At 39.5% G+C, this 24,349-nt stretch overlaps 1 protein-coding gene across 16 annotated transcripts in view; it reads right to left on the bottom strand.

The window, feature by feature from the left end:
• LRCH1 (leucine rich repeats and calponin homology domain containing 1) overlaps positions 1-24,349 on the bottom strand; it is a 203,682-nt gene that overhangs the window by 82,367 nt on the left and 96,966 nt on the right. For 13 of the 16 annotated variants that reach the window (XR_012426941.1, XR_010582583.2, XR_012426940.1 and 10 more), the window contains exons 2-3: positions 21,912-22,056; positions 3,476-3,602 (exon numbers count right to left, since the gene is read on the bottom strand). Coding sequence is in view for 7 of the 16 variants with exons in the window: in XM_005585822.4 (XP_005585879.3) it covers positions 3,476-3,602; positions 21,912-22,056 (272 nt within the window). In the remaining 9 variants the exon portion in view is untranslated. The remainder of the gene's footprint in view (positions 1-3,475; positions 3,603-21,911; positions 22,057-24,349) is intronic. The other 3 variants (XM_074021998.1, XM_074021995.1, XM_074021997.1) reach the window with 1 other exon arrangement.

The following is a 24,349-nucleotide window of genomic DNA, read 5'->3' as shown; positions in this document are numbered from 1 at the left end:
GTGCCCAAGAAAAGTACGGGGTGTCCCTTAGAGCCATCCAACAGCCAGTGTGTCCTGACGCTGGAGACAAGGCTGTTTACACATGTCAGCCCTGCAGCTGAGGAAGGGTATTTGGGGAAAGCTCTGCTCTGGTATGAGGTTGACTCTCAGGCTCAGCACATGTGCCACCTGCTAACAGATGAGCTAGCTGACACAGCTCTAGAGCACAGCAGATGGATGGCATGCGATGTCACTTACACTCAAGGTTCATGGGACAGAAGCACATATCAGCGCCAAAAAGTTCCAGAAGATTGATCTCACCCATGTGCCACCCATCTGCACGGGAACTCAAATAATGGAAAAAAAAAAAAATCAACTTGTCAGCTTTATTCATAATTGGCAAAACTTGCAAGCCACCAAGATATCCCTCAGGAGGTGAGAAGATAAACTGTGCAGGCAGTGGAATATTATTCAGCACTAAAAAAAATGAGCTGTCAAGCCATGGAAAAACTTGGAGGAAACTTAAATGCATATTCCTAAGTGAAAGAAGCCAATCTGAAAAGGCTCCATACTGTATGGTTCCAACTAGATGACATTCTGGAAAAGGCAAAACTATGGAAACAGTAAAGATCAGTGGTTTCCAGGGTTAAGGAGGAGGGAGGGATGACACAGAGGATTTGGAGGGTAGCGAAAGACACATGTCATTCTACATTTACACAAACAGATAGAATGTACAACACCAAGAGTGAACACTAATGTAAACTATGGACTTTGGGTGACATTGATGTGTTGGGATAGGATCACAGATTGTAACAAATGTACCACTCTGGTGGAGAATGTTGATGACAGGGAGACTGTGCATGTGTGGGAGTAGAGGGTATGTGGGATATCTTTGTACCTTCTTCTCAATTTTGCTGTGAACCTAAAACTGCTCTTACAAATAAAGTCTGATTTTTTTAAAAAATTGTTATTCATGTTGTATTTGCAGGTCCTAACCCAAATTTTAGCAATGATGGATTCTGTGGCTCTCAGATACCTAAAAGAAGCATTAAAAGAAAAAGCAGCAGCATATGACCGTGACTTTCATCCAAAGCTTTTATCTAGGAAATTTTTGTTTCCTAGAACCAGTTAAAATGGCACCTTCTGAGTTATGTGGACAGCAAGATTCAGTCTTCCTGCCCCCACAACCCCATCCATGCCCAGCACCTGAGGTCTTCACAATCTCCTCCAGCCATCTTTCCAGGCTCACCTTCCACCATTCAACAGTACCATTCAGCAAACATCTGCTGGGTGCCTATCAGGTGCCAGGCACCTGGGATGCAACGGCAAGTAAGCAGCTTTCAGGGTGTCGGGGGAGCTAGCACAGAGAAAGCCAAGTAAGGAAAGAACCATGATGCTATGAAAATTCAGTAATAAGAATGGAGTGCTTGCCTCAGGAGCACCTAACTCAGGCTTGGAGGATCTGGGAAGGCTTTTTGGATGAAGTGACATCTAACTTGGCTAAGAACTAACCAAGAAAGGAGTGGGGAAGAAGAAACAGCCCATGATGGAAGAGTGATGGGTGCACAAGTCCGGAAGTGAAAATGAACAAGGTGCATTCCCAGAAGGTAGGAACTTGGAGAGTGAAGGTGTCAGTGGCAAGAGATGAACCAGAAGATGTGAGCAGGGGGCTGACCACAGAGGTCCTCGAATGCCCTGTAAAGGAGTTGCCTATGGCCTAAATATAAGGCAGTGGGTGTGAGGATGGCATACCCAGCCCCATTCTATCTACCTACACTTCAGCAGGATTCAACAGCTTCCCACTCCCAAGCACGACATTGACTTCTAGGATGTACTGCCTTTGCACGAGCTGTCCCTTCTCCTTGAATGCTTTCCCTGTCCCTGTCCCTGACTTTTTTTTTCCTCCTAGGAAATCCCACATGGGCCTTATTTAAGGGGCCTCTCAAAGGGCTCTTCTTTTCCAAACCTCTCACAACCCGAAGACTGAATTAATCAATCATTCCCTGCCTCGTGCACATGCTTCTTGTAATGGAAACTTTCGGGGATGGGGTGGGGGGGTGGTGGGCAGCGTCTGCTCAAATGAACATCTGTCTTCTTTCAGAATTACCCCCTTTGGTGGCAGCCCAACATCCACATCTGAGCAGCACGACCATGTGTCTTGGGCACAGCAGACTAAGTCAGGGGAGAACATCAGGCCAGATCTGCCTCTCACTTAGAACCCAGGGCTGAGAGATGCCAGTAGGTGTCTTGCTAGGTACTTTACCTGGGAGAATATTTAAACTTGGGCAACCTCTGCCGTTGTATGGAAGAGGAAAAGCTGAGGAGAAAAATGAACCGCTGCCACGGTCCTTCATAACATTCCTGTGTCTTGTCCTAGTCACTCGTGATCTGTGACCAAATGTCTTTATAGTAAGTGATCTGATGGACCCCTGCATCCTGTAACCAACCCTGACTTTTGGTGTGAGCTAGTTGGAATGAGTTTTGGACAATGCTATCAAATAATCCATGAAAAAGACACTTTCTATAGCTCTAATGCCTTTCTATAGCAATTATTAATTTTTATATTAAAGTCAAAGTTGACACGTAGGTGACATGGGTGCCATCACTCTCCTGGACCAACCCCACTACAGACATGACTAAGCAATCACAGCATTCTCTATCTGGGCCTCACAGGCCAGCACCGTGGTGCTCCAGGTGGATCCAGAGGAGCTGGCATGAAAGACAAAACTTATCGACCATCAATGTTCTAGACTGGAATCTACTGGAAGACAGGTACTGTGCCCTTTTCATCATTTAATCACATCCTGACACAGGGTCAGGATGGAATAAGCCCATGCCCTGACTGCTAACTCCTGTGTCTTCCTTTACCTATGTTAGCTCAATGGAAGTTTAGAAAACATTCATTCTTTCCCAATTTAGAAGAAAGGTAAATAATTAAATGAGTAGTGAAAGAGCTGAAATAGAACAGTGCATCTCAGCTTCACACACATTTATAATCTGTCTCTCCTCATCTACAGCTCGTTCTCCTTTTCTATCCCTGGGGACACGGTCACATTTTAACATTACATCGATTTGGGACAATGATTTCTAAAATCTCGACAGAATCAGAGCACCCTGTTCTTTCTGTCTTCTGACTTAATTTTATACCTGCATGAAGTGTGGCCTACTAACTTATTTGTAGATTATTTTGGCAGTTTAGCCACAATTTTTTACAAATTTATATGCAATCTGAAAAAAAAAATCTAACTACAACATGATAGCCCACAAACTTCAGGAGCTGTAAATTACAGGAAGCCTTTAAATCCCAGGAAATGTGTCTGTCACAGCAAAGTTTCAAAGCTGTTCCTCTCCCCACTTAATGTCTTTATCATATACCTGCCCTCACGCAACAGAGGCTCTACCTTGTCCAACTGTCGCGAAAAGTTTTTCTGAATACCTTGATAGGCTATGATCAGTCAACCAACAAAAAAGAGCATCTTAAAAATCAGTAACATACCAACTCCATTAACTGTTTGAGCTGGCCTATCTCTTCTGGTAATGATCCAAGTTTGTTGTTACTCGCGATTAAGACTTTGAGAGGCAGACCACACAGGCAGGCAGGCAGGGCGGACAGCTGATTTCGACTGCAAAGACAATACAACAAGAACACACGTAAACAGAAAGGCCACTTCATACTGTCTGTGAATCTGTTTTTAACAAGAAAGGAAAAAGGAGTGATCTGAGAAGACATTTTACAAATACAAAAAGTCCAATATACTTTCTGTATATGTAATAACTCAAATGACAAGTATGTAAGAAAACAAGATATGGTGTTTTTTTGTTTGTTTCTGTTTTAAAGAAGCGTATGGGCAGTTCTGAAAGAGACAACCTTCTTCAACACAAGGAATACCATTGAAGTCCCCTCTCTCCCCCACCCGAACCCCCCCACTCCCTCAGTCCCCCACCCCCTTCTCCACCCCCACCCCACCGTCACTTAGAAGCTGAGCCCTTGGCCAGCCAGGAGCCAGATGGAGAGCACATCCTGCACAACCAATAGCAACGGGAAGCTGGTGCCAACTGCCCTCTCCTGACAATGTGTGCAGGAAACTCAGCTGGACCAAAGCAACCAGCACTACACAGGCATCACTTCATCCACTGCAGTAGGGATGGGAAAGATAATTTTGCTGCAACTCACAAAACCACCAGGCTCATTTCCAACATTTTGACTCAGCTTCCTTTTGTTAAAACAAGGGTTGCTACAGTTAAAGTCTGTTTTGGTATCTGCAAGAGAGCTAATTAAAAGAAAAAGAAAGGAAAGTTGCTCTTCTGGCAAAGTGGAACTGCAGCCCAGAGGGGTTCAGTTCCACAGAGGAGCCAAAAAAGTCTAAGTTGCTATCTCATCTCTGCTCTACAAGAAAAGGGTTTCTACCCAGAAGTTTCTGAACTTTCTATCATCAATGCTTAGTCTTCATGGACATGGAAAATATTGGATAAATAAAATCTACGAATCATCCTTGTTTATATGTCAGCCATTTATTTCAATCTCCTCACCCACAAAAAGCCCCTTTTTCCTGTTACCAAGTAAAAAGACAGATGGTTTTCAGTTTCCCTTTCTTTCTCTGCCATTCTGGTGCTGAAGCCAACGACCACAGAGTGAAACATCTAAAAATCTGTATGTCATTCAATGCAACTATTTAATAAAACTGCTGTGTGTTTGTGCACACATGCACAAAGTTTCAGAAGTAGTGTTCTTGTGTGAGTGTATTTATAGACACGCATGTATCTGTGTATGTGAGGGGGAGAGACAGACAGAATGGAAATACACCAAAATACTCTCAGTACACCTCTTGGGGTACAGGTACAATGGATGGTTTTATTTCCGTTATTATACTTTGATATATTTTCCAAACTTCCTACAAGTGCTTTTATCATCAGGAAAGAAACATCATTAGAAAATGATAAATGTGACCTGGATATGTGTTACATGAGTGCTCCTATTTGTGAAAATTCTTTGAGATGTGTACTTACGATCTGTGCACTTTTCTGAATATATGTCACACTTTCATTAGAAGTTTGACTCCCCCCCTTTTGAGGGGGCAGGAATCCGGTTAACTGAAGGGCATCTCTACCTGATGGGCTCAAAAAGAGCAGGTGCTGTGCTGTGGAAAGAACCTTTCTAACCTGGGCACGGCCTTGTCAACAGCTTGATATCTCTTCTGCTTTAGGCACTCAATGACCCACGTAACTATGTTTTAGCAAGAAAAGATACAGTCGTATTTTCTCTCCATTGTGCAGATCCATGGCAAAAGCTATTTCCAGAAAGAGGCAGATTTTTCTCTAAGAGGGTCCAGCAGAAGGAGGGAGGAGACTGAGAGCCCTCCTGGTAGGTTCCTGGCTTGCAACGGACCAGCCAGCTCTTCCCTTTCCCTGGTTAGCAGGATTGGACCAAGAGAATAAGGGCAATGGGCCCGCACTGGCACTCTCTCCTGGTCTCTGGGGGTGGTGGAAGGGAGGAGCTAGGGCCAGCAGTCTGTCTTTCTGCCTCACAGCCCTCCCACGGCTCTCTCTCACCAGCAGGGGCTCAGTGGGACTCTTTCAGCTGGAGGAGGGGGTCTTCCTGTTACCCTGCTGTGAGGGCTTTGTTCAAGCTCCAAAAAAGGCTCCTCCGGAAAAAAGAACTCGGTTTATTAAAAGGTTGCAAGTAAATAATTCGAAATGTAATTTGTGGTTGTAAAATATTTGTTAATATGCAATTTTCTAAAGTGAGGATCGGCAGATGAAAAATGGCAATAAGGCAAGTCTGTTAATGTGGAGCCATACGTAAACCTCCTTTTGCAGAGGGGTAATGAGAACGAAGACCAGTATTTTCAAGAAAGTTCTACATTCCTATTTTTGGCAGAGTTAACAATTACAAGTTCAGATCTTCCTTACGTTTCTTTGCCTGGAAACTCAGTGTTACACTGTTTGAGTTATCTGTCTCAGTAGTTGGTACAGGGATCTAACCAGATTAGCAGATATGGAATTGGGAGAGTCATGTATCATACTAGTTTAAGAAACACAAAGAAAGCTCTGCTCATTCAGATGTGTGAGTATTTGAGATTACATGGGTTTATTCTCACTGGATATCTTCCAGGGTGGGTACTTACTTAAAATAAAATAAAATTTAGGCTTATGAAAACATTCATGGTCTCTTTGATGGGAATGGATGCTTTTTACACTAAAAGCTGCCGATGGAATGGCCTATCTCAAATTCATGTTCCATACATTTCTTGTTTACACTGTAGTTAATCATCTGTAGACTTACCAATTCACCATGCCAAGAATTTAGTCATCATACAGCATGCCACAGACCTGGGGCACATTTCTTCAACTTCATCCATCTGCTCCCTCTACTTCATCTATTTTATCACAGGATGTTCCTGTATTACTTGTGATTTCCCCAATAGAAAAAGGAAATACACATGCACACAAAAACCCATTTGCTCTCCAGCAAATATTTAGACAGGAGAGGAAAAGCTGCATTCCCTGTAATCCTCTACCCACTAGCAACCACAGCAGCAGTCTCAGCTTTTTGAAACCACTCGTCTGGCAGCAATTTTTCTCAAGCAAGTAAGTGCCTCAGGCCACAATCCACTATCGTACACCCCTGGTCTTCTGCAGCCTTGGTGCTATAAACAGGCCCTATGCTGAAAGAACGTTTGAAAATAAGGCCATATTGTATCTGACAAGCTACATCACCAGAGCCAAGTCTGCATTCCACCCCTGCCCCAAACCCGTCTCTTGTCACTGTCCCTGTAGAGTCTGGGTTGAAGATCAGGGTGGGGAGGAAAGAGAAAGAGAAGGAAGGCACTGGGCTTTTACCAGATCCATATTATTGTGAATGCTTCATCTTCCATTTTTTTCAGTTAAATGACTTCCTGCTAGATTCATTTGTCTATTTCATCATTTCAAGATGAAATAAGGCAGCTCAATATAATCTAAACATTCTTGGCAGCCTAAATTTGCAGGATACATTTATCTTGGCTTCAAGTACCACTATCCCTCACTTAACTCCTAAATTAAGGAATTTACAAACCAAATCACTTTTTCTGGTTTTACTTCTAGAGTATTATTTTGATGTATTTTGACTACGGCACTTATTGATGTCCATAGTTTGAGTCTCAATCTTAGTATCTGATATTATTTATTATTGGTTTATCAAAAGGTTATTTTCCTTAAGATATGTGATTATAAAGACATGCTATGTTCTTACAGGTGATTTTATTAACAGAGCATAATATCTACATTTTTAAATTCTACTGGAATATACCTCTGTATTTTCAGTGAATGGGTTCACTTAACAGAATACAAAAAATTATTTTCACTTAGAAAATAATTTATAGAAAAATTTATATAACAAATTTACTCAATTGACTGCTTGGTGTGGCAGAAAAGTCTCTTTTTTTTTTTTTTTTGAGACGGAGTCTCGCTCTGTCGCCTAGGCTGGAGTGCAGTGGCCAGATCTCAGCTCACTGCAAGCTCCGCCTCCTGGGTTTACACCATTCTCCTGCCTCAGCCTCCCGAGTAGCCGGGACTACAGATGCCCGCCACCTCGCCCGGCTAGTTTTTTGTATTTTTTAGTAGAGAGGGGGTTCCACCGTGTTAGCCAGGATGGTCTCAATCTCCTGACCTCGTGATCCGTCCGTCTCGGCCTCCCAAAGGGCAGAGATTACAGGCTTGAGCCACCACGCCTGGCCAGAAAAGTCACCAATTATAAAAACCTTTCAGACTGTCAAGAGAATGCCCCTCCCAGACTACGCCAACTTTTAAGCAAGAAATAAAGAAAGGCCACCAGTTGTGAAATTATAAGACCTGGGTTCAAATACCATAGAGATGATTTACCACAAATCAGGTAAATCATTTAATCTCTCTGGTTTTCTCAGCTATAAAACAGAGACGATAAGACCTACCTAACACAACATTATAGATGTGAAAGTGCTTAGCCCAACACCACATCCATATAAAAAAATTAAACCTCACCCAGCCACTAATGTGGCAAAGCAGTGAGGAGGTAACCAGAAAGAGCATGGCTGTGCTCAGCTCTGTTGTACAGTCACATGTTGCTTCATGACTACGACACCTGCTTTAAAATGCTTCATTATGCCCTTGTGTTATTGTGTGACCATCACAGAGAGTACTTACACAAACCTAGGTGTCTAGCCTACTCCATCGCTAGGCTCTATGGTATAGCCCATTGCTCCTAGGTTACAAACCTGTACAACAGGTTACTGTATTGAATATTCTAGGCAACTGTAACAGTGTTAAGTATTTTTGTCTCTAAACACATGTAAACATAGAAAGGGTAATGTGTTACACTCAGATGTTAAGATGTGGCTACAATGCCTATGTCACTAGGCCACAGGAATTCTTCAACTCCATTATAATCTATACCACTGTCATATGTGGTCCATCGTTGACCGAAATGTCATTATGTGGTGCATGACTCATTTATTAATTTTACTTATTGTATATACTAATAGCTAAAATTTCAGCCACTTTTAAAATATGGTTTAATGATACCCTCATTATAAACATATACCAATTAAAAATAAAGATGATTGTTCAGACATGCCAGGGTGAACCAGGCTGGGCTATAAAATTTCAGGCCCAAACAAACCATGTACCTAATTCCAATCTGGATAACCAAGACTACAAGATATAATCCTATAAATGACATTTTCTCTCATCCTTCCTAAGTCCAGGATCCTGCCATTTCGCTGGAAAAGCATGAATATCCAGGGATCGCAATCTCTGTTTACTACTTGTTTTCAAATAGTAATGGAATTATTGATGTAAATTCATCAACCATCACAGAACTATTAAGGAAATGACACAGGCCTGCATCTAGAGAGTCACAGAGAAAGCCAGGCAGGTTTCACAGCATGGATACTCTGGGCTTACCCAATACTGAGTCTCAGCAAGAGAAGGGAGCTAGCCAGGATCCAGTCGTTGTTGGTTTGAATATTATTGTCTGTGCTTGGCACTTGACCTACAGTAAACAGCAATTATTTTACTTTAGCCTAGTAAGTTTCCTTTTCACAGGACACCTCACCTAATTTTGTTTTTATGCTCTTTTATGAATACCTTGTTAGCTTCTCATTAAAGGAGTAACTTTTTGCTGTTTTGCATATGACACCTGACTGTTGTCTTTAGGGGCACACAGCAGTGAACAATATCCATAGATAACCATTTCCTTTCTCCTGCTTGTTCCATGCTGAAAAATCCAGCATGGCAAAATGTCTCACCCTTGTTTCCCCTAATGACTGAGTGCTTCCCCTTCATTGTCTGCCCTCCCCCTACATGCCACCATCATTAATTACACATCGGAGACAATGAGCAACAACAACAACAAAAGCTTTGCTTTGAGTTGCCTGGTGACCACGGTCAACTGTAATTTGATGCTATAAAGCTAAAATCAAATAGAGACTATCTTTATGCTTAAATGTAAAGCTAAAAAATAACATTTGACATTAATTTTTCGGACAGAGATTTATTATTATTATCTTATATATTTATATTTTATATAGACTCTTAATTAAATAATATACATTAAATCTGGGAGCCTACGTTTAAATCTAACTTTGAAAGCAATTATGCTAACTACAACCTGACTATGGCAATCACTTGAAGACTTACAATGTTTTCAGACTAGAAAAACAGAATCATCATTTCAATTGAATCTGAAACCAGTCTTGAAAGCTACACCAATCAATTTCACACTCCATACACATAAAAGCTATGTTTTGAGAAGGTAAAAGATTAACTTTAGAAAAGAGAACTGCAAGAAAAGCAAGAAGTGTCTAAAGTGAGTCTGAATTCAGGCAAATTTCTGCAACCGTCACTTATTTCACTGTGCATTTTCCTGTGCATACCTGCACCATATTTGGCTTCGTGCAGCTGAACTGGTTTCCCACAATAACAGCCTATCTCCTCATGAGTATAAATAAACCACTGCTTAAAATATTCCTTTATGTGTGTGTGTGTGTGTGTGTGTGTGTGTGTGTGTGTGTGTGTGTGTGTATATATATATATATATATATATATATATATCCCCAACGGTCAGCAACCCATGTAAGCTACCAATGTTTACAGTTAGATTTCAAAGGGCAGTTTTGATAACTCGCTTTATCTTAATTATTTTCTCTCCTTTCTTCTAAGAGTTTTTCAATTCCAAAAGATCAAGGCCGATTTTGGGCTCTAAACACTATTGCTTTAAATTTCCTCTATTTTAAAATGGAATTGAATGCTCAAAATCAATTGAGCTTTCAAAACAAGTGCGCTTTGGATGTTCAAAGAGAACTCTATCTAATACCAGCAAAAATATTAAATTTTCAAACACTTTTAGAGGCGACAGTGTAGACGTGGGGTTTTAAGTATTAAGACTTGTAGCTGCCTAAGCGCTGGGTCTTGAAAAATACCACTGTGCAGATCATTGCTCCTGGCACACAGGAAACTGTCACTGAATGACTAGGAAAAATACACGGGCAGTGGAGAGAACTCTCCCACTATTCAGAACTATGTTCCAGATGGAACCAACCCTGGTTTCCTACTACCAGGAAGGTATTCCTACTTTGCTTCTCTTCCATACCACCTCCCAAAGCCTAGAAAATATATACATTTTCAAGTGATTCTCCTGCCTCAGCCTCCTGAGTAGCTGGGATTACAGGGACACACCACCACATCTGGCTAATTTTTGTACTTTTAGCAGAGATGAGGTTTTACTATGCTGGTCAGGCTGGTCTCAAACTCCTGACCTCGTGATCTGCCCGCCTCAACCTCCCAAAGTGCTGGAATTACAGGCCTGAGCCACGGCGCCTAGCCAAAAATAAGTATTTTTTACTTTAACATCTTTCCCCCATAAAAAAGGAAAGGGATACTGATACTGACTTAGGTGAGCACAGTCTATTGAGATCAATTTTTATCCAGGGACATTAAGGTAATAAAAATATTCATAATAAAAATTAAGATGCCTAAATATTGCCATTTACCATTTGAAGACGCATTCCTCTCCATTTATTTCAAGAAATGTTTGAATGTGTAATATAGATTAATATGCGTGGATATTAGTGTATGTACACCCTTTCTTCCTACGCATCCCTCCAAGGAAATGAATCTTCAGAGAGCTTCTATTGCATAACTTGAAAACTACTAATAACTAGACTCTTCTTTAGTGTTCTAATATTTTTACACAAAGAGGTTACTCTTTGCCAACAATACTACAGAATCCACTTACTTTACTCAAATACTAGCTCTTTTGTCACTATGTTTCTTAACCTGTATAGCAATTTGCATGATGACACAGCATGCCACAAAATTTAATTCAACAAATCAACAAATATTTCTTGGCTATTATGTACAAGGCACTGTGTTGGCGCTAGGACAAGTATTTTATTTATATTCACAACCATCTTGTAATATAAGCACTAAGACCTCCCACTTTTCAGACACAAAAACTGACATTCAGAGAATTTAAATAATTCATTCTAAGTTGCCTGGCTAGTGAGTGTCTCTGTGTTCAGGTTTGAAACCGGGTGGGTCAGGCTTTAGATCAAAGTCTGTGGTCTCCCCTCTACACAGCACAGCCTTTTCTCATTTACTCTGGAATAAAAAGTACAGGTAAACCAGGAAAACAGTGGAAGGAGGGCACAGAATTCCAAGCAGCGGGCAGTGAGATACTGAACTAGTAGTTAATGATTGATTTATGTAAAAATGAATAGAGGAAAGGGGTCAAAGTTTATTTCCGAGATTTTTGACCTGGGGTGCTGGAGAAAAACAGTAGGAGCATGAACAGAAGCAAGGATCGAAGATACACAAATTTGGAAAAGAAGAAAATGGGCTTAGTCTAACACATACTGGAATTTGAAGGTCACTAGGACATCTAAGAGGAACTGAATATTAGGGAACTGGGGAAACGAGGGCTAGTGCTCAACTGAGTCAAAGGGATAAAGAATATATTTGAGACACAAGAGGCATAAGGTCTTGGAGAGAAGATTTAAGACCAAAGCTTTGGGGCATTCTAGCAGTAAGCTGCAGGAAGAGAAATAATATCCAGATACTGTAATAGAGAAGAAACAGGAAGAAGTAGAAAAGTGACCAGGAAAGCATGTGACCAAAGACAACAGAGGAAGGCACCATCGTGTCAAATACTGAAAAGTTGATTATTTTCTACACCTGCTGAGTTCCTGCTCTGTCCAAGACCCTGTTCTAAGCTCTGAGAAAATACAAAATGTGTGTAAATCCTAAGACTTTATGTCTAACATAACTAGTCAACTTCTCTCCAAGCTGATATCACCTACATCCTACCTGAACATTGATCATGTATTTTAAAAGTGCTATGGCAGCAGATATTTCCTTCCGGGATTCTAAAAATCTAAGTTAAAAAACCTAGGGACTCCTAAGGAATACAGAAAGTGAGACTTCCTTTACCGATCTTATCACGCAAGGTGGAATGAAAGGACTCCAGGCTGGTCCTAAGAACTCTGTAAACAACTGCTTACAGGTTTTTAGAACCGTGATCAAATGTTCAAAGGTTGCCTCTGCTGAAAATCCCAGGCTGTTCTCTCCTCCTGGTACTGAGGTCACAACGGTCTGGTTCTGGGACTAATTTACTTGAGGGGCCACAACTCATAACAGTTTACTTAAATTCCGTGAAGGTCACCCATTCAAAGTATTGATTGAACAAAGTAAATGAACGGCCCTAAAACACTAGCTACTGCTTCAGCCCCACCCCCCACAGCCACCCACACACAAACAAGCTCTCCCAGTTCCGAGGACACACGATCTGAAAGGAAACATTTCACCATCCCCACTGAATATCACTGCTGATATTCTTTTCATTCTTTTTGGTTTTTGCTACCTACAGACCTGTTCAAATAGTTCATGAAGGTGTACAATTCTTGTATGTGGTGATAGGAATCTGAAGTATTTGGGCTGGGCGCAGTGGTTCACGGTTATAATCCCAGCACTTTGGGAGGCTGACGCAGGCGGATCATCTGGGGTGTGGAATTCGAGGCCAGCCTGACCAACATGGTGAAACCCCTTCTCTACTAAAAATACAAAAATTAGCCGGGCGTGGTGGTGCATGCCTGTAATCCCAGCTACTTGGGAGGCTGAGGCAGGAGAATTGCTTGAACCTGGGAAGCGGAGGCTGCAATAAGCTAAGATCATGCCACTGCACTCCAGCCTGGGTGACAGAACGAGACTCGACATGTCTTGATAAATAAATAAATCTGAAGTATTTGGAGTATCAGAAAAAAATTGTGAACAATTTTGCAACAGGCAAAAAGAGTACCAGGTGCCTTGTCTAACGTACCTTTCCAGGTTATCTCTGCCTGCAGACCTGCAGATGCAAAATGTGTTACGATGGAGGAAAGGTGAAGCCCCAAATTAAAATGCTAAATTTGCTGTACTTACTATAACCTTGCATACCAAACTTAGAAAACATATATTGTTTTCAAGCATATGTGGAATATTTACAAAATTAACTATACATAGCAATACTTGACCAATCTAAATGAATCTATTTCAAACAGAAAATATTCTCTGACACAATATAACTAAATTAAAAGTAAACTTTTAGAGATAACTTTAAAAACTGTTCTATAAATATTTAGCCCAGGTGTGGTGGCTCACGCCTGTAATCCAAGCACTTTGGGAGTCTGAGGTGGGTGGATCACTTGTGTCCAGGAGTTTGAGACCAGCCTAGGCCACAGAGTGAGACTCCATCTCTATAAAAAAATCTAAAAATTAGGTTGGCATGGTGGTGCATGCCTGTAGTCCCAGCTACTGGGGAGGCTAAGGTGGGAAGATAGCTTAAGCCTTGAAAGTCAAGGCTGTGGTGAGCCATAATCGCACCACTGCACTCCAGCCTGGGCGATGGAGCAAGACCCTGCCCCCCACCAAAAATGAAAATAAAAAAGAAATTTAACACTCACAAGCCACAGAAGTAATACCGGAAAGTAGAAAAGACTGGGAGTGATTAAAAACCACTGCACAGCAAAACTTTTAGGAGTCAGCTAAAGCACTATACACAGGAAAACTGTGGACTTAAATGCTCCTATAAGAAAAGAAAAAATCACTAGAACTCAATGAGCAAAATATCCAAAATCAAAAGCTAAGTTTAAAAAAAGTTATTAAAACACACCATCTTCTGTAAAAGTGGATAAAGAAAAAGAAAGAATGCACAAATTTATAGTATTAGAAATAAAAATGAGAGCCAATTATAGCTACAGTAGGAATTTTAAAAATACAAAGGCCTTCCTTGTTTAAATACTTATTTTGTTCCCTTGGAAAATCCCTAATATCTATTTTCACAATTATGAAACTGTTCTAAGGAGCATGGAATGCAATAGAGATCATGTTCAATAAGATAACAGAGGTGAAACTGCTTAGTGACCTATAAAATGTCAAAGAAATATATCCCATTCATTTCTATTAATTATGAAATAGTGTAGCCTAGGGATAAACCACTTTCCTATATCCTATCTAAAGTTAAGGGTTGTTGAAGGGCTCAGATTTGATGGTGTGATGATCAAATCTTAAATCCTATTTAGCTATTAAGAAGTAGTGGTGGCTGGGCATGGTGGCTCACATTTGTAAATTCTAACACCTTGGGAGGCCAAGGCGGGCAGATTACTTGAGCTCAGGAGTTCGAAACCAGCCTGGACAACATAGCAAAATTCCATCTCTACAAAAACAAACAAACAAAAAACACACACAAAAATTAGCTGGGCATGGTGGTGCACGTCTGTAGTCCCAGCTACTAGTGAGGCTGACATGGAAGGGTCACCTGAGCCCAGAGAGGTCGAGGCTACAGTAAGCTGTGATCACACCACTGCACTCTAGCCTGAGCAACAGAGCAAGACCCAGAAAGAAAAGAGAGAGAGAGAGAGAGAAAGAAAGAGAGAGAGAGAGAGAGAGAGAAAGAAAGACAGAAAGACAGAAAGACAGAAAGAAAAGAAAAAGAAAGAAAGAAAGAAAGAAAGAAAGAAAGAAAGAGAAAGAAACGAAAGAAAGAAAGAAAGAAAGAAAGAAAGAAAGAAAGAAAGAAAGAAAGAAAGAAAGAAAGAAAGAAAGAAAGAAAGAAAGAAAGAAAGGAAAGAAAGAAAGAAAGAAAGAAAGAAAGAAAGAAAGAAAGAAAGAAAGAAAGAAAGAAAGAAAGAAAGAAAGAAAGAGCGAGCAAGCAAGCAAGCGGGGAAGTGGTGGTGGTGATGATCCCTGAAATCCACACCTTTCATATGTATGTTCTTTAAAAAAAAAAAAAATTCTCACTTCTTCTCTACAGTACTTGTTATAGGACTTGGTAAAGTGCAGTGTTCTTAGAGGATATATAGTAAGTTGATTATTGATGAAATGGCAATGTTTCACGGTGCTTTTTATCTGTCTCGTTAGACAAATAAATGCAATTTGGAACTTGTTCACTTAGGGCTGGCAGAATAAACTTTGACAATCATATAAACAAAAAAACATATACAATTGAATGAGGAGTGGGTATTTACCTCAGTTCCAGAGCACTAACCTGCTGCACAAAAATCTTAACAACTCTATTAAGATCAGAAACAGAACTGAAAACAAAACCAACAAATTCTGACAGTACTCTAGTTATCAAAGTCATAATATCCCTTTTGTGTCGCTCTGTTCTTTTTTTCAATACACACACTGATCTGAAACAACAGCTATGATCGGGTGATATGTAATAATGGGAAAATCCCCTTTGGAAGTTATGCCAAGTATGAACTATCCTAAAAGGAATGGAATCTGATAAGAAACAGTCAATCATTCACGCAGTCACACTTCATAAAGCCTGTCAGCTACCAATGGCAACGGACATAATTTTACAGGCACAATAATTTATAAACACATTAATAATTTTAGGGACCACTGGCTACAGGTTCCACCTTGATAACAGATGCCCAAAGAGCACTAGAAAAGGCAAAGTTTAAACTCCACATGGTTGGCCGTGCACATGCACTGGATGACTCCAATGGCCCCTTCCATCTCTGCTATCCTGTGAAAAATGTTTTCAAATTTTAAGCCAGTTCACTTTCAAACTCCAGTTCAGTTCACTGTGTTTTTGGTGTCTTTCTGCTGAGCTGTCATTTCACAAAACAAAACCTGACTACCAAAGACCAGCTTGAAAATATACATGAATATATACACTAAAGTTTTCTCATTCTCCCTTTGAATGAGGTAAGATCTTCATGAAAGAATGTAGGATACACATTTGTATTGAATGGAACCAAATTCCTCCTCCTTTTCAGTTTAGGAAGACACCATCAATTTTTTCATTTTTTTTAGAGAGAAGAAACACCATCCTACAATTGAGACTTTCTTTAAAATTGTCAGTGCAGGGAGAGAAGGCATTTCTTCTACAAGTAAGAAGAAATGTAGTTAAATTTAATTTTTAGTTCACAACAAAAAAATACAAAGTCTGTGTTTTCTAAGGCAACCCTAGCATGCAAGACGCTTGTCCCAATCCAAGATGACTCCTCAGTGTGACTCCCAAAGGAATGTGGGGATACTGGTTATGGGACCATCAGGAAGCTGGCTCTTTCTGCACATTGTTCAGCAGCCAAAAAGAATGCCAGGCTGCAGAGAAAGCAGCCAAAACAGATTCCTTTTATGGTGTGATAACATTTTGTTCAAGAGACCGCCCTGTTCTTTACAGGCAATGCTTCAGAACCCACTCCTAGTAGGTGGGGAGAGGTTGGGACTTCTAATGAATATAGCAGGCCTAGCTGGGTGTATTTCACCCTAGAAAAGTAAAAGCACTCACCAAGAGTTCTGGAAGCAGTATGATCAAATACTATACAGAACTTTCATTTCTTGGCAGCCGCTACCCGTGAGATGAGACTTTTTAACCAAGGTCCCTATTCTTAGATTCACAACACTCCTACTATTGCCAAGAGTTTTGCTAGTCTGGGTTATTTTATTTTCCTACGGTACATTTTCTTCATGAGGCTCATCAACAACCACCTCTCCAGCATCTTAAAATAGATTTTTAACTTTGTGAGGCTTTCCTGTGTAATTCAGGTTCAAAGTGTTGGTTCCTCTATAGGAACAAGTCTTGCTTAATCATTTTTATTGTTCTTGGCCACATTTCTTGGATTAAGATACTTTATAACAGGAAAAGACACAGTGGCACATATACTAAACTAACATAACCTTTTGTTGTGAACACCAAGAGGCAAAGATTAAAAGCCCAGATCCTTCAAACACAGGCTACATAAACAGCAATAAATTAATATTTTCCACAAACATAACATTTCTGTCACGTGAGAAAATGTGAAAAATATGTAAGTGTTTTTAACTGCACTTCACAGTAAGGATTTTTTTCATGTGCTAACTAAATTTATCTCTAGTTTGGGACTAGAGGTTGTTGGCACCAAGTGGCCTTTTGACATTTAAAGACAACCTATTAGCCAAAAAGCTGGTTAGGCAGTGACATATCACCAACACCGCCACCACCACCATCATCATCATCATCATCACCATCAAATATTTATGGCTGTTTACTCAGCTGAAATACACAATATACTCCAGAGGGTGTAATCAATTTTGAAAGGTTCCCATGAATTCAAAGTAGCTTCATATGGCATCTCTCCTACTTTGGAATATACAAAATTAGTAATTTCTACATGTAATTTACTGAGAGGAGAAAAAAATCTAAATAGAGTGAGATCATGTTGATTTTAAGTATAGACAGACAAAATCTGTGAAAGTTTGAAAAGCAGCTTCTTTGCACTATTTTATCTAACAAGTCTTTCTTCTCAGTTAATAGATATAAGAAGAAAATTTCTAAGTGTTACAGAAAAGAAAGTATTTTAGGGTACTTGTTTATAAAATCAGACAAACTTGCCTATTTGTTAAAGCTCTTTCAGATCATACTATACTTGATATCGTCTACCTTAAGGGTGAGCTCAAAAGTAATTTACAGTTTATTTAATTTCAAGAAATTCACACCGACTTCCCCATACATCAAAATTAATGATAATGTCCTGCATTGATTATATATTTCTTTCTTGGATATATAAGTTTTTTTTTTTTTGGCATGCTATCCCATTTATAACTACTGCAGAAAAAAAACACTAGATTAGCTCTTCTACAAAGCAGTGTGTTTACAGCATCCTAAGGCTCTGCGTACTTTTCAAGTGAGGGGATTGGCAGTCTCTCCCCAAAGGCCAAAAGTCAACGAAGTCCACTGCGTCCCTTCACCATACCCAACAAATATACATTTTATTTTGCTAACTTAATAATATCCAGGAGGAGCAGAAAAGACATGAAAAGGCCACAGTGGCTAACCCCGGTTGTTGTGGAGGAGACATCACGTCGTGATCATACACAGGCACAATATTCTGCGTTCCTCCTGCTTACCAGGCTTGGGGATGGCTGGGAGTGGGGTGGTAGTCTGTGGACAGGAAGAACTCACACGGACAACACTATCATGTGGATGATACTACTCAACATCTGAGAAGACTTCAAAACAATTTTATTAGATGACACTGGTATTTTCTAGATACAACTACGTATTTGGAAGTAAACAAATGTGGCAGTCACTGTTTCACAGATACTAATAAATCTTTTAGGAAAAAGCTATATTGCATTCAACATCAAATCACTCCCAAACTGATAAATATCTCAATTTCAAGGGTCCAATTCCTAGAAGACATGTTTCAACTATACCCAATAATCAAATAGGAATTAAAGGCCTTATAATTGAGTAACACAAGAGGACCAGCTTCTTGATTACTTTAAAGATTATTCTCATTAATATTTTTATTTATTTATTTATTTATTTATTTCGAGATAAAGTCTCATTCTGTTGCCCAGGCTGGAATGCAGTAGCACAATCATGGCTCACTGCAGCTTCAACCTCCCAGACCCTCTCACCTCAGCCTCCCGAGTAGCTGGGACTACATGCGCACGCCAGCACACCCGGCTTATTTTTGTGGTTTTTTTTAGTAGAGATGGGGTTTCAACATGTTGCCCAGGCTGGTCTTGAACTCCTGGGCTCAAGGGATCTGCCTGCCTCGGCCTCCCAAAGTGCTGGGATTACAGGCATGAGCCACCGCGCCCGGCATACTACTTTATGTCATACATTTATACTCATGTAATAAATTTATAGGAAGTTTTAAAAATAATTTTGTGTGTGTGTGTGTGTGTATATATATGTATGTATATATAGTATCTGGCTTTCAAAAAGTTTAGAGGATAGCCACACATTTTTCTTTTATCTTTATACAATACCTCAGAGAGGTAAGCTTTTTCTCATATTTTCTCTATTTGTCAAATTCCTTCAAAGAGCACATGATTCAATACGGGAGAACAGGTCTCAGACATGGTATTATTAAAAGTAGCAGAAGTGCACAAAGAAAAACAGAACAAAAACAGAATGACCCACGTACGTTGAAGAAAACAGATACAACCATGAAGCTAAAAATTACAGACTGAAAACAATATTTAAAGAGTTAGATGCTTAACAGCCTCTTTCTATATTCTTTTTCCTTTCCATTACCAGGAATTCATCACAAAACACTGCTTATAACATACCACATGGTCCTCTTCAGCCATCATCAGTTTCAATGAATTCTCCATCTTTGCCTTAAAACATCCTCGGATCCATACTCCAATATATACTTCCTACCCATTTGAAGACAGCAATAATCTCTTCTCAACTAGGTGTGACATGGAAACCAAAACCATTTTACTAATGTTCTAAAAATATAATATACATTTTAAGATTACATTATCTGGTATGATTAGCATTTTAAAATCCCTATCATCGTAAAAGTAAAATGTCACCTATACCCAAAAGTTTCTCAATGAACATGGACTAAATACAACAATGCAAAGTTAAATATATAGACTTACTGCATCCAGGACTACCAGCAGTGAAAATGTCACAGCAGGACAGGAGTAGGTAAGTGAACTACACATGCTTTCCCCTGTATATGTTGGAATTAGAGTACAGATGTCTTAGGGAGATACTGATGCAAATTCTATAGACACCTATGCTTGCTGCACCAGGAAATTCCAAGGTTATTAACACCCTACTATGTCAGAAACAGCAAGAAAATTCAAAATGGTCAGATAAGTCAGAAATCTGCAGAAGTGAAGATTAGATACATGAGCCTCCAGACGATCCTAACAGTAACCTACACCTTATTTACCAAAAAGAAGTTAAGGCTACTTAAAAAACTGCTAGGATTTTTTTCAACCCTGATAAAAAAACAAACGCACTTGGCCAGGCATGGTGGCTCACATCTGTAATCCCAGCACTTTGGGAGGCCAAGGCAGGCAGATCATGAGGTCAGGAGATCGAGACCATCCTGGCCAACACGGTGAAACCCTGTCTCTACTAAAAATACAAAAAATTAGCAGACGTGGTGGTGGGCACCTATAGTCCCAGCTACTTGGGAGGCTGAGGCAGGAGAATGGTGTGAACCTGGGAGGCGGAGCTTGCAGTGAGCCAAGATCACACCACTGCACTCCAGCCTGGGTAGCAGAGTGTGAGACTCCATCTCAAAAAAAAAGCACTTCTACAGAAATGCAACGGAAACTCTTTATTTTATTTTATTTTATTTTTTTTGACATGGAGTTTTGCTCTTGTCTCCTAGGCTGGAGTGTAATGGCACAATCTCTGCTCACTGCAACCTCCACCTCCCAGGTTCAAGCGATTCTCCTGCCTCAGCCTCCTGAATAGTTGGGATTACAGGCATGCGCCACCACGTCCAGCTAATTTTGTATTTTTAGTAGACATGCGGTTCCACCATGGGGCCAGGCTGGTCTCAAACTCCTGACCTCAGGTGATCCACCCGTCTCAGCCTCCCAAAGTGGTGGGATTACAGGCGGGAGCCACCGCACCCAGCCAGAAACTCATTTTTGACTTCAAGGAAAACAAGAGAAAACCAGTAATTTTTGGTAGTCAACTAAATCAAAACAACAATCAAAACTAAATCAAAACTAAAAAACCACTGGCATTATACCTGGTTCATTGAACTTTCTGAAGTTTGATGTCGGGTATATCTGTTACTCAACACAAGCCTTGCTCCCCTTTGCACACCAACATGACACAACTGACATGAGAAAAGGTTACATTCAGGCTTGCAATTGGGGATCTTGTATTCACGGTAAAGATAGATTTGATAAAACAGCTTCCCTCCCTCTCCTGACATCTCAGATATGGGGAAAGGATTTAGAATTTGACCCGAGCACCTAGCTGCAAAGTCTAAAACCAAGGCCTTAAAATAACTGATTTTCTTAACATCAGAGCTACTCAGGGGCATTAATACATGATACCGTGTTGTACATAATCAATCAATGCACATTACTAAACCATGCTCAGCAAACACTGACCTAAGTTAGTGGGATGGAAAGATAGATAGCAAACTTCGTATCTGGCTACAGTTGTTCAGTGCTCCTCAACTTTCTTAAGAAGGCTTAAAGTGAATGAGCTCAATTAGTACTAGGTAGCAAGGCCCAATGTTATCAACAATTGCCAAAGCTCACCCAGGCTTTCTCTCTTTTTTTTTTTTTTTTTTTTTTGATCCTTGTCTGTCCCGACAACCAAACTCTTTTTCACTTCCCTTATACTTCCTCCTCCAAAATCTACATGAATACTTGAAGACAACATAATTACAACCTTACAAATACCAAGTAGACAAAGAGAATAAATGATATAAATCATTTTTTTAAAAAAACCCTTGTCATATTGACATTCAGGGAAGTCTTGCACCAAGAGCAGTATTAACAACATTACAAATTTATTAGAAAAGTTATTACTTAAAACATCTTTGTGGGATCTACATCAAAGAAAAATCAAGAATTGCAAAGAGTGAAAAAAATGGATAGAAATGAAAGCATAAGTTTTTTATTTCTTTCATTGAATTTGATTACAACTTTTATGTTTAACCTACCTCAAGTTCAGGTAAGTCAGCATCTGGAGATTAACGATGGCTTCAGGAATGACTCTGATACAGTTGTGATACAGATTAAGAATTTCCAGTGATACAAAATGGCACAATTCCATTGGAACTTCAACCAGTCTGTTTTTAGATAAATCTATGAGAAAAGGAGAGAATATTTTCTCAATAAAATTTGAACAAAATCAATATACTTTTATTAACCACAAACACTGTTTTTCTTAACATTATACGTTTTGACCAACATTATCATTTTTTTTGCACCTCTGTTACTACAGCATTGTGATTTCTATTTCCTTTTTCTATTTCCTTGACAAATTCTGGAACACATGGGATTTGGAAAAGCAAAAATGCCGTTAAAACTTTTTAGCTCTCTAAAGAACTTTTTACTGTATCTAAAAATTATTTTATTTCCAACTAATTCTACCAGACAAGTATGTAAAATGCTATCCTTTAACATATCTGAATACATACATATTTACCAAAATTATTAATTCAAGTTTGCTTTTTTTTTTTTTTTTTTGAGACAGGATCTCACTTGGTTGCCTGTACCGGACTGCAGCAGCACGATTTCAGCTCACTGCAATCTCAACCTCCCGGGCTCAGGTGATCCTCCCACCCCAGCCTCCCGAGTAGCTGGGACTACAGGCACGCACCACCACGCCTGGCTAATTTTTATAGGAACATGTCTTTTACATTCTTTACAAATGAACACATAACAGACAATAACCAAGTATTTTATTCACTAGAATTACTGAGAGCTTATAATATATAAGACTGAGATAAATTGTGTCTATTAAGAACTGATTCTATGAAGCACAATCAGCAGTAAAACTGGACACCACTGGGCAAATGTACCAAAGAAAGCAATCATAGTCCTCAGAACAGTGTAATCATACAGTATGGCCTACAGTATTACCATCCCAATGATAAAATTATGCAATAGTCCTTAATATCTTAATATCTAAATAGTCTTTAATATCTTAATATCAAAATGAATGGGAGATGTGACTGTCAAATTCCATAAAACACAGAATATAAGAACCACCACTTTTGAAAACAACTCAACAATAATAGATAACCTCACCCTGTATCAGGAGGGACTCAAACAGTAACTGAAGATTATCAGTAAATATGTAACATATACTTAAGGAACCATACCTTAGCCAAAGAAAACACAGAAAATGTAAATATGTCAATATCACAGATTAAATAGATGTTAAAGAGCCACCTTCCCTCCAATAAATAAATACACAAATAAGCAAAATCAGGACTAGTTAGCTTCAGAGGGACAATTCTAACAAACTTTTAAGGAATAATTTTGAGAATGATGGTTTCCAGCTTCATCCATGTCCCTGCAAAGGACATGAAATCATCCTTTTTTATGGGAGCATAGGGAATACAAAGATCTTATACTATCAAAACAATTCACCTTATAAACAGACCAAAGTAAAATAGTACATGATCATCTTCAAGGATATGTAAAAGGCATTTGGTAGAATACAATATTTATTTTTAAACAACCTTATTAAGGGATATTTTATATATTTTACACACACCAGCAAAATGACACAAAAGAAGACATGTAATTTATGATAATAGCAAAAGGGCAAAATCCCCAGCAAATCTTAAGGAATATGCAAAATTTATATGACGAAAACTTTAAAATGCTACTAAGGCAAAATTTTAACAGGTGATGACAATTAATTATATCTGTATAATTTAAGGCACTTCCAATTTAAACAAAAAAATACTTCCAGAATTTAAAAAAATTTGTTGGGGTTATTATACAAGTTGATTCTAAAGACCTCACGGTAAAATAATGTGAAAATAGTAAAGTATTTCTCAACAAAGAGCCCTGAGAGGATGAACTCTCCTGGATACTAAAAACACATCATAAAGCAATGTGGTGGATAGATGGGAAGGTCAATGGCATGAATTACTAAGATGGGAAATGGGTCAAGAGACATACATATGGAAATCAAGGCCATGGACCTGACTGGTAGAGGTCTGCACAGCAGAAGGTGAGCATCAGGCTGGCAAGTGAAACTTCATATGTATTTACAGCCACTCCCCACTGCTCACATTACCGCCTGAGGTCCGCCTCCTGTCAGATCATCTCGGGCATTGATTCTCATAGGAGCACGAACCCTACTGTGAACTGTGCATGCAAGAGACCTAGGTTGCGTGCTCTTTGTTAGAATCTAATGCCTGATGATCTGTCACTGTCTCCCATCCCCCTCACATGGGACCGTCTAGAGCAGGAAAACAAGGTCAGGGCTGCCATTGATTCTGTATTATGGTGAGTTATATAATTATTTCATTATATATTACAATGTAGTAATAACAGAAATAAAGTACACAATGAAGTAATACACTTGAGTTATCCCGAAACCATCCCCCACTCTGGCCTGGGGAAAAACTGTCTTCCA

Source organism: Macaca fascicularis, chromosome 17 (genome assembly GCF_037993035.2).
Source record: "Macaca fascicularis isolate 582-1 chromosome 17, T2T-MFA8v1.1".
In the NCBI taxonomy this organism is placed as follows: domain Eukaryota; kingdom Metazoa; phylum Chordata; class Mammalia; order Primates; family Cercopithecidae; genus Macaca; species Macaca fascicularis.
This window is presented reverse-complemented; position numbering and strand designations above follow the sequence as displayed.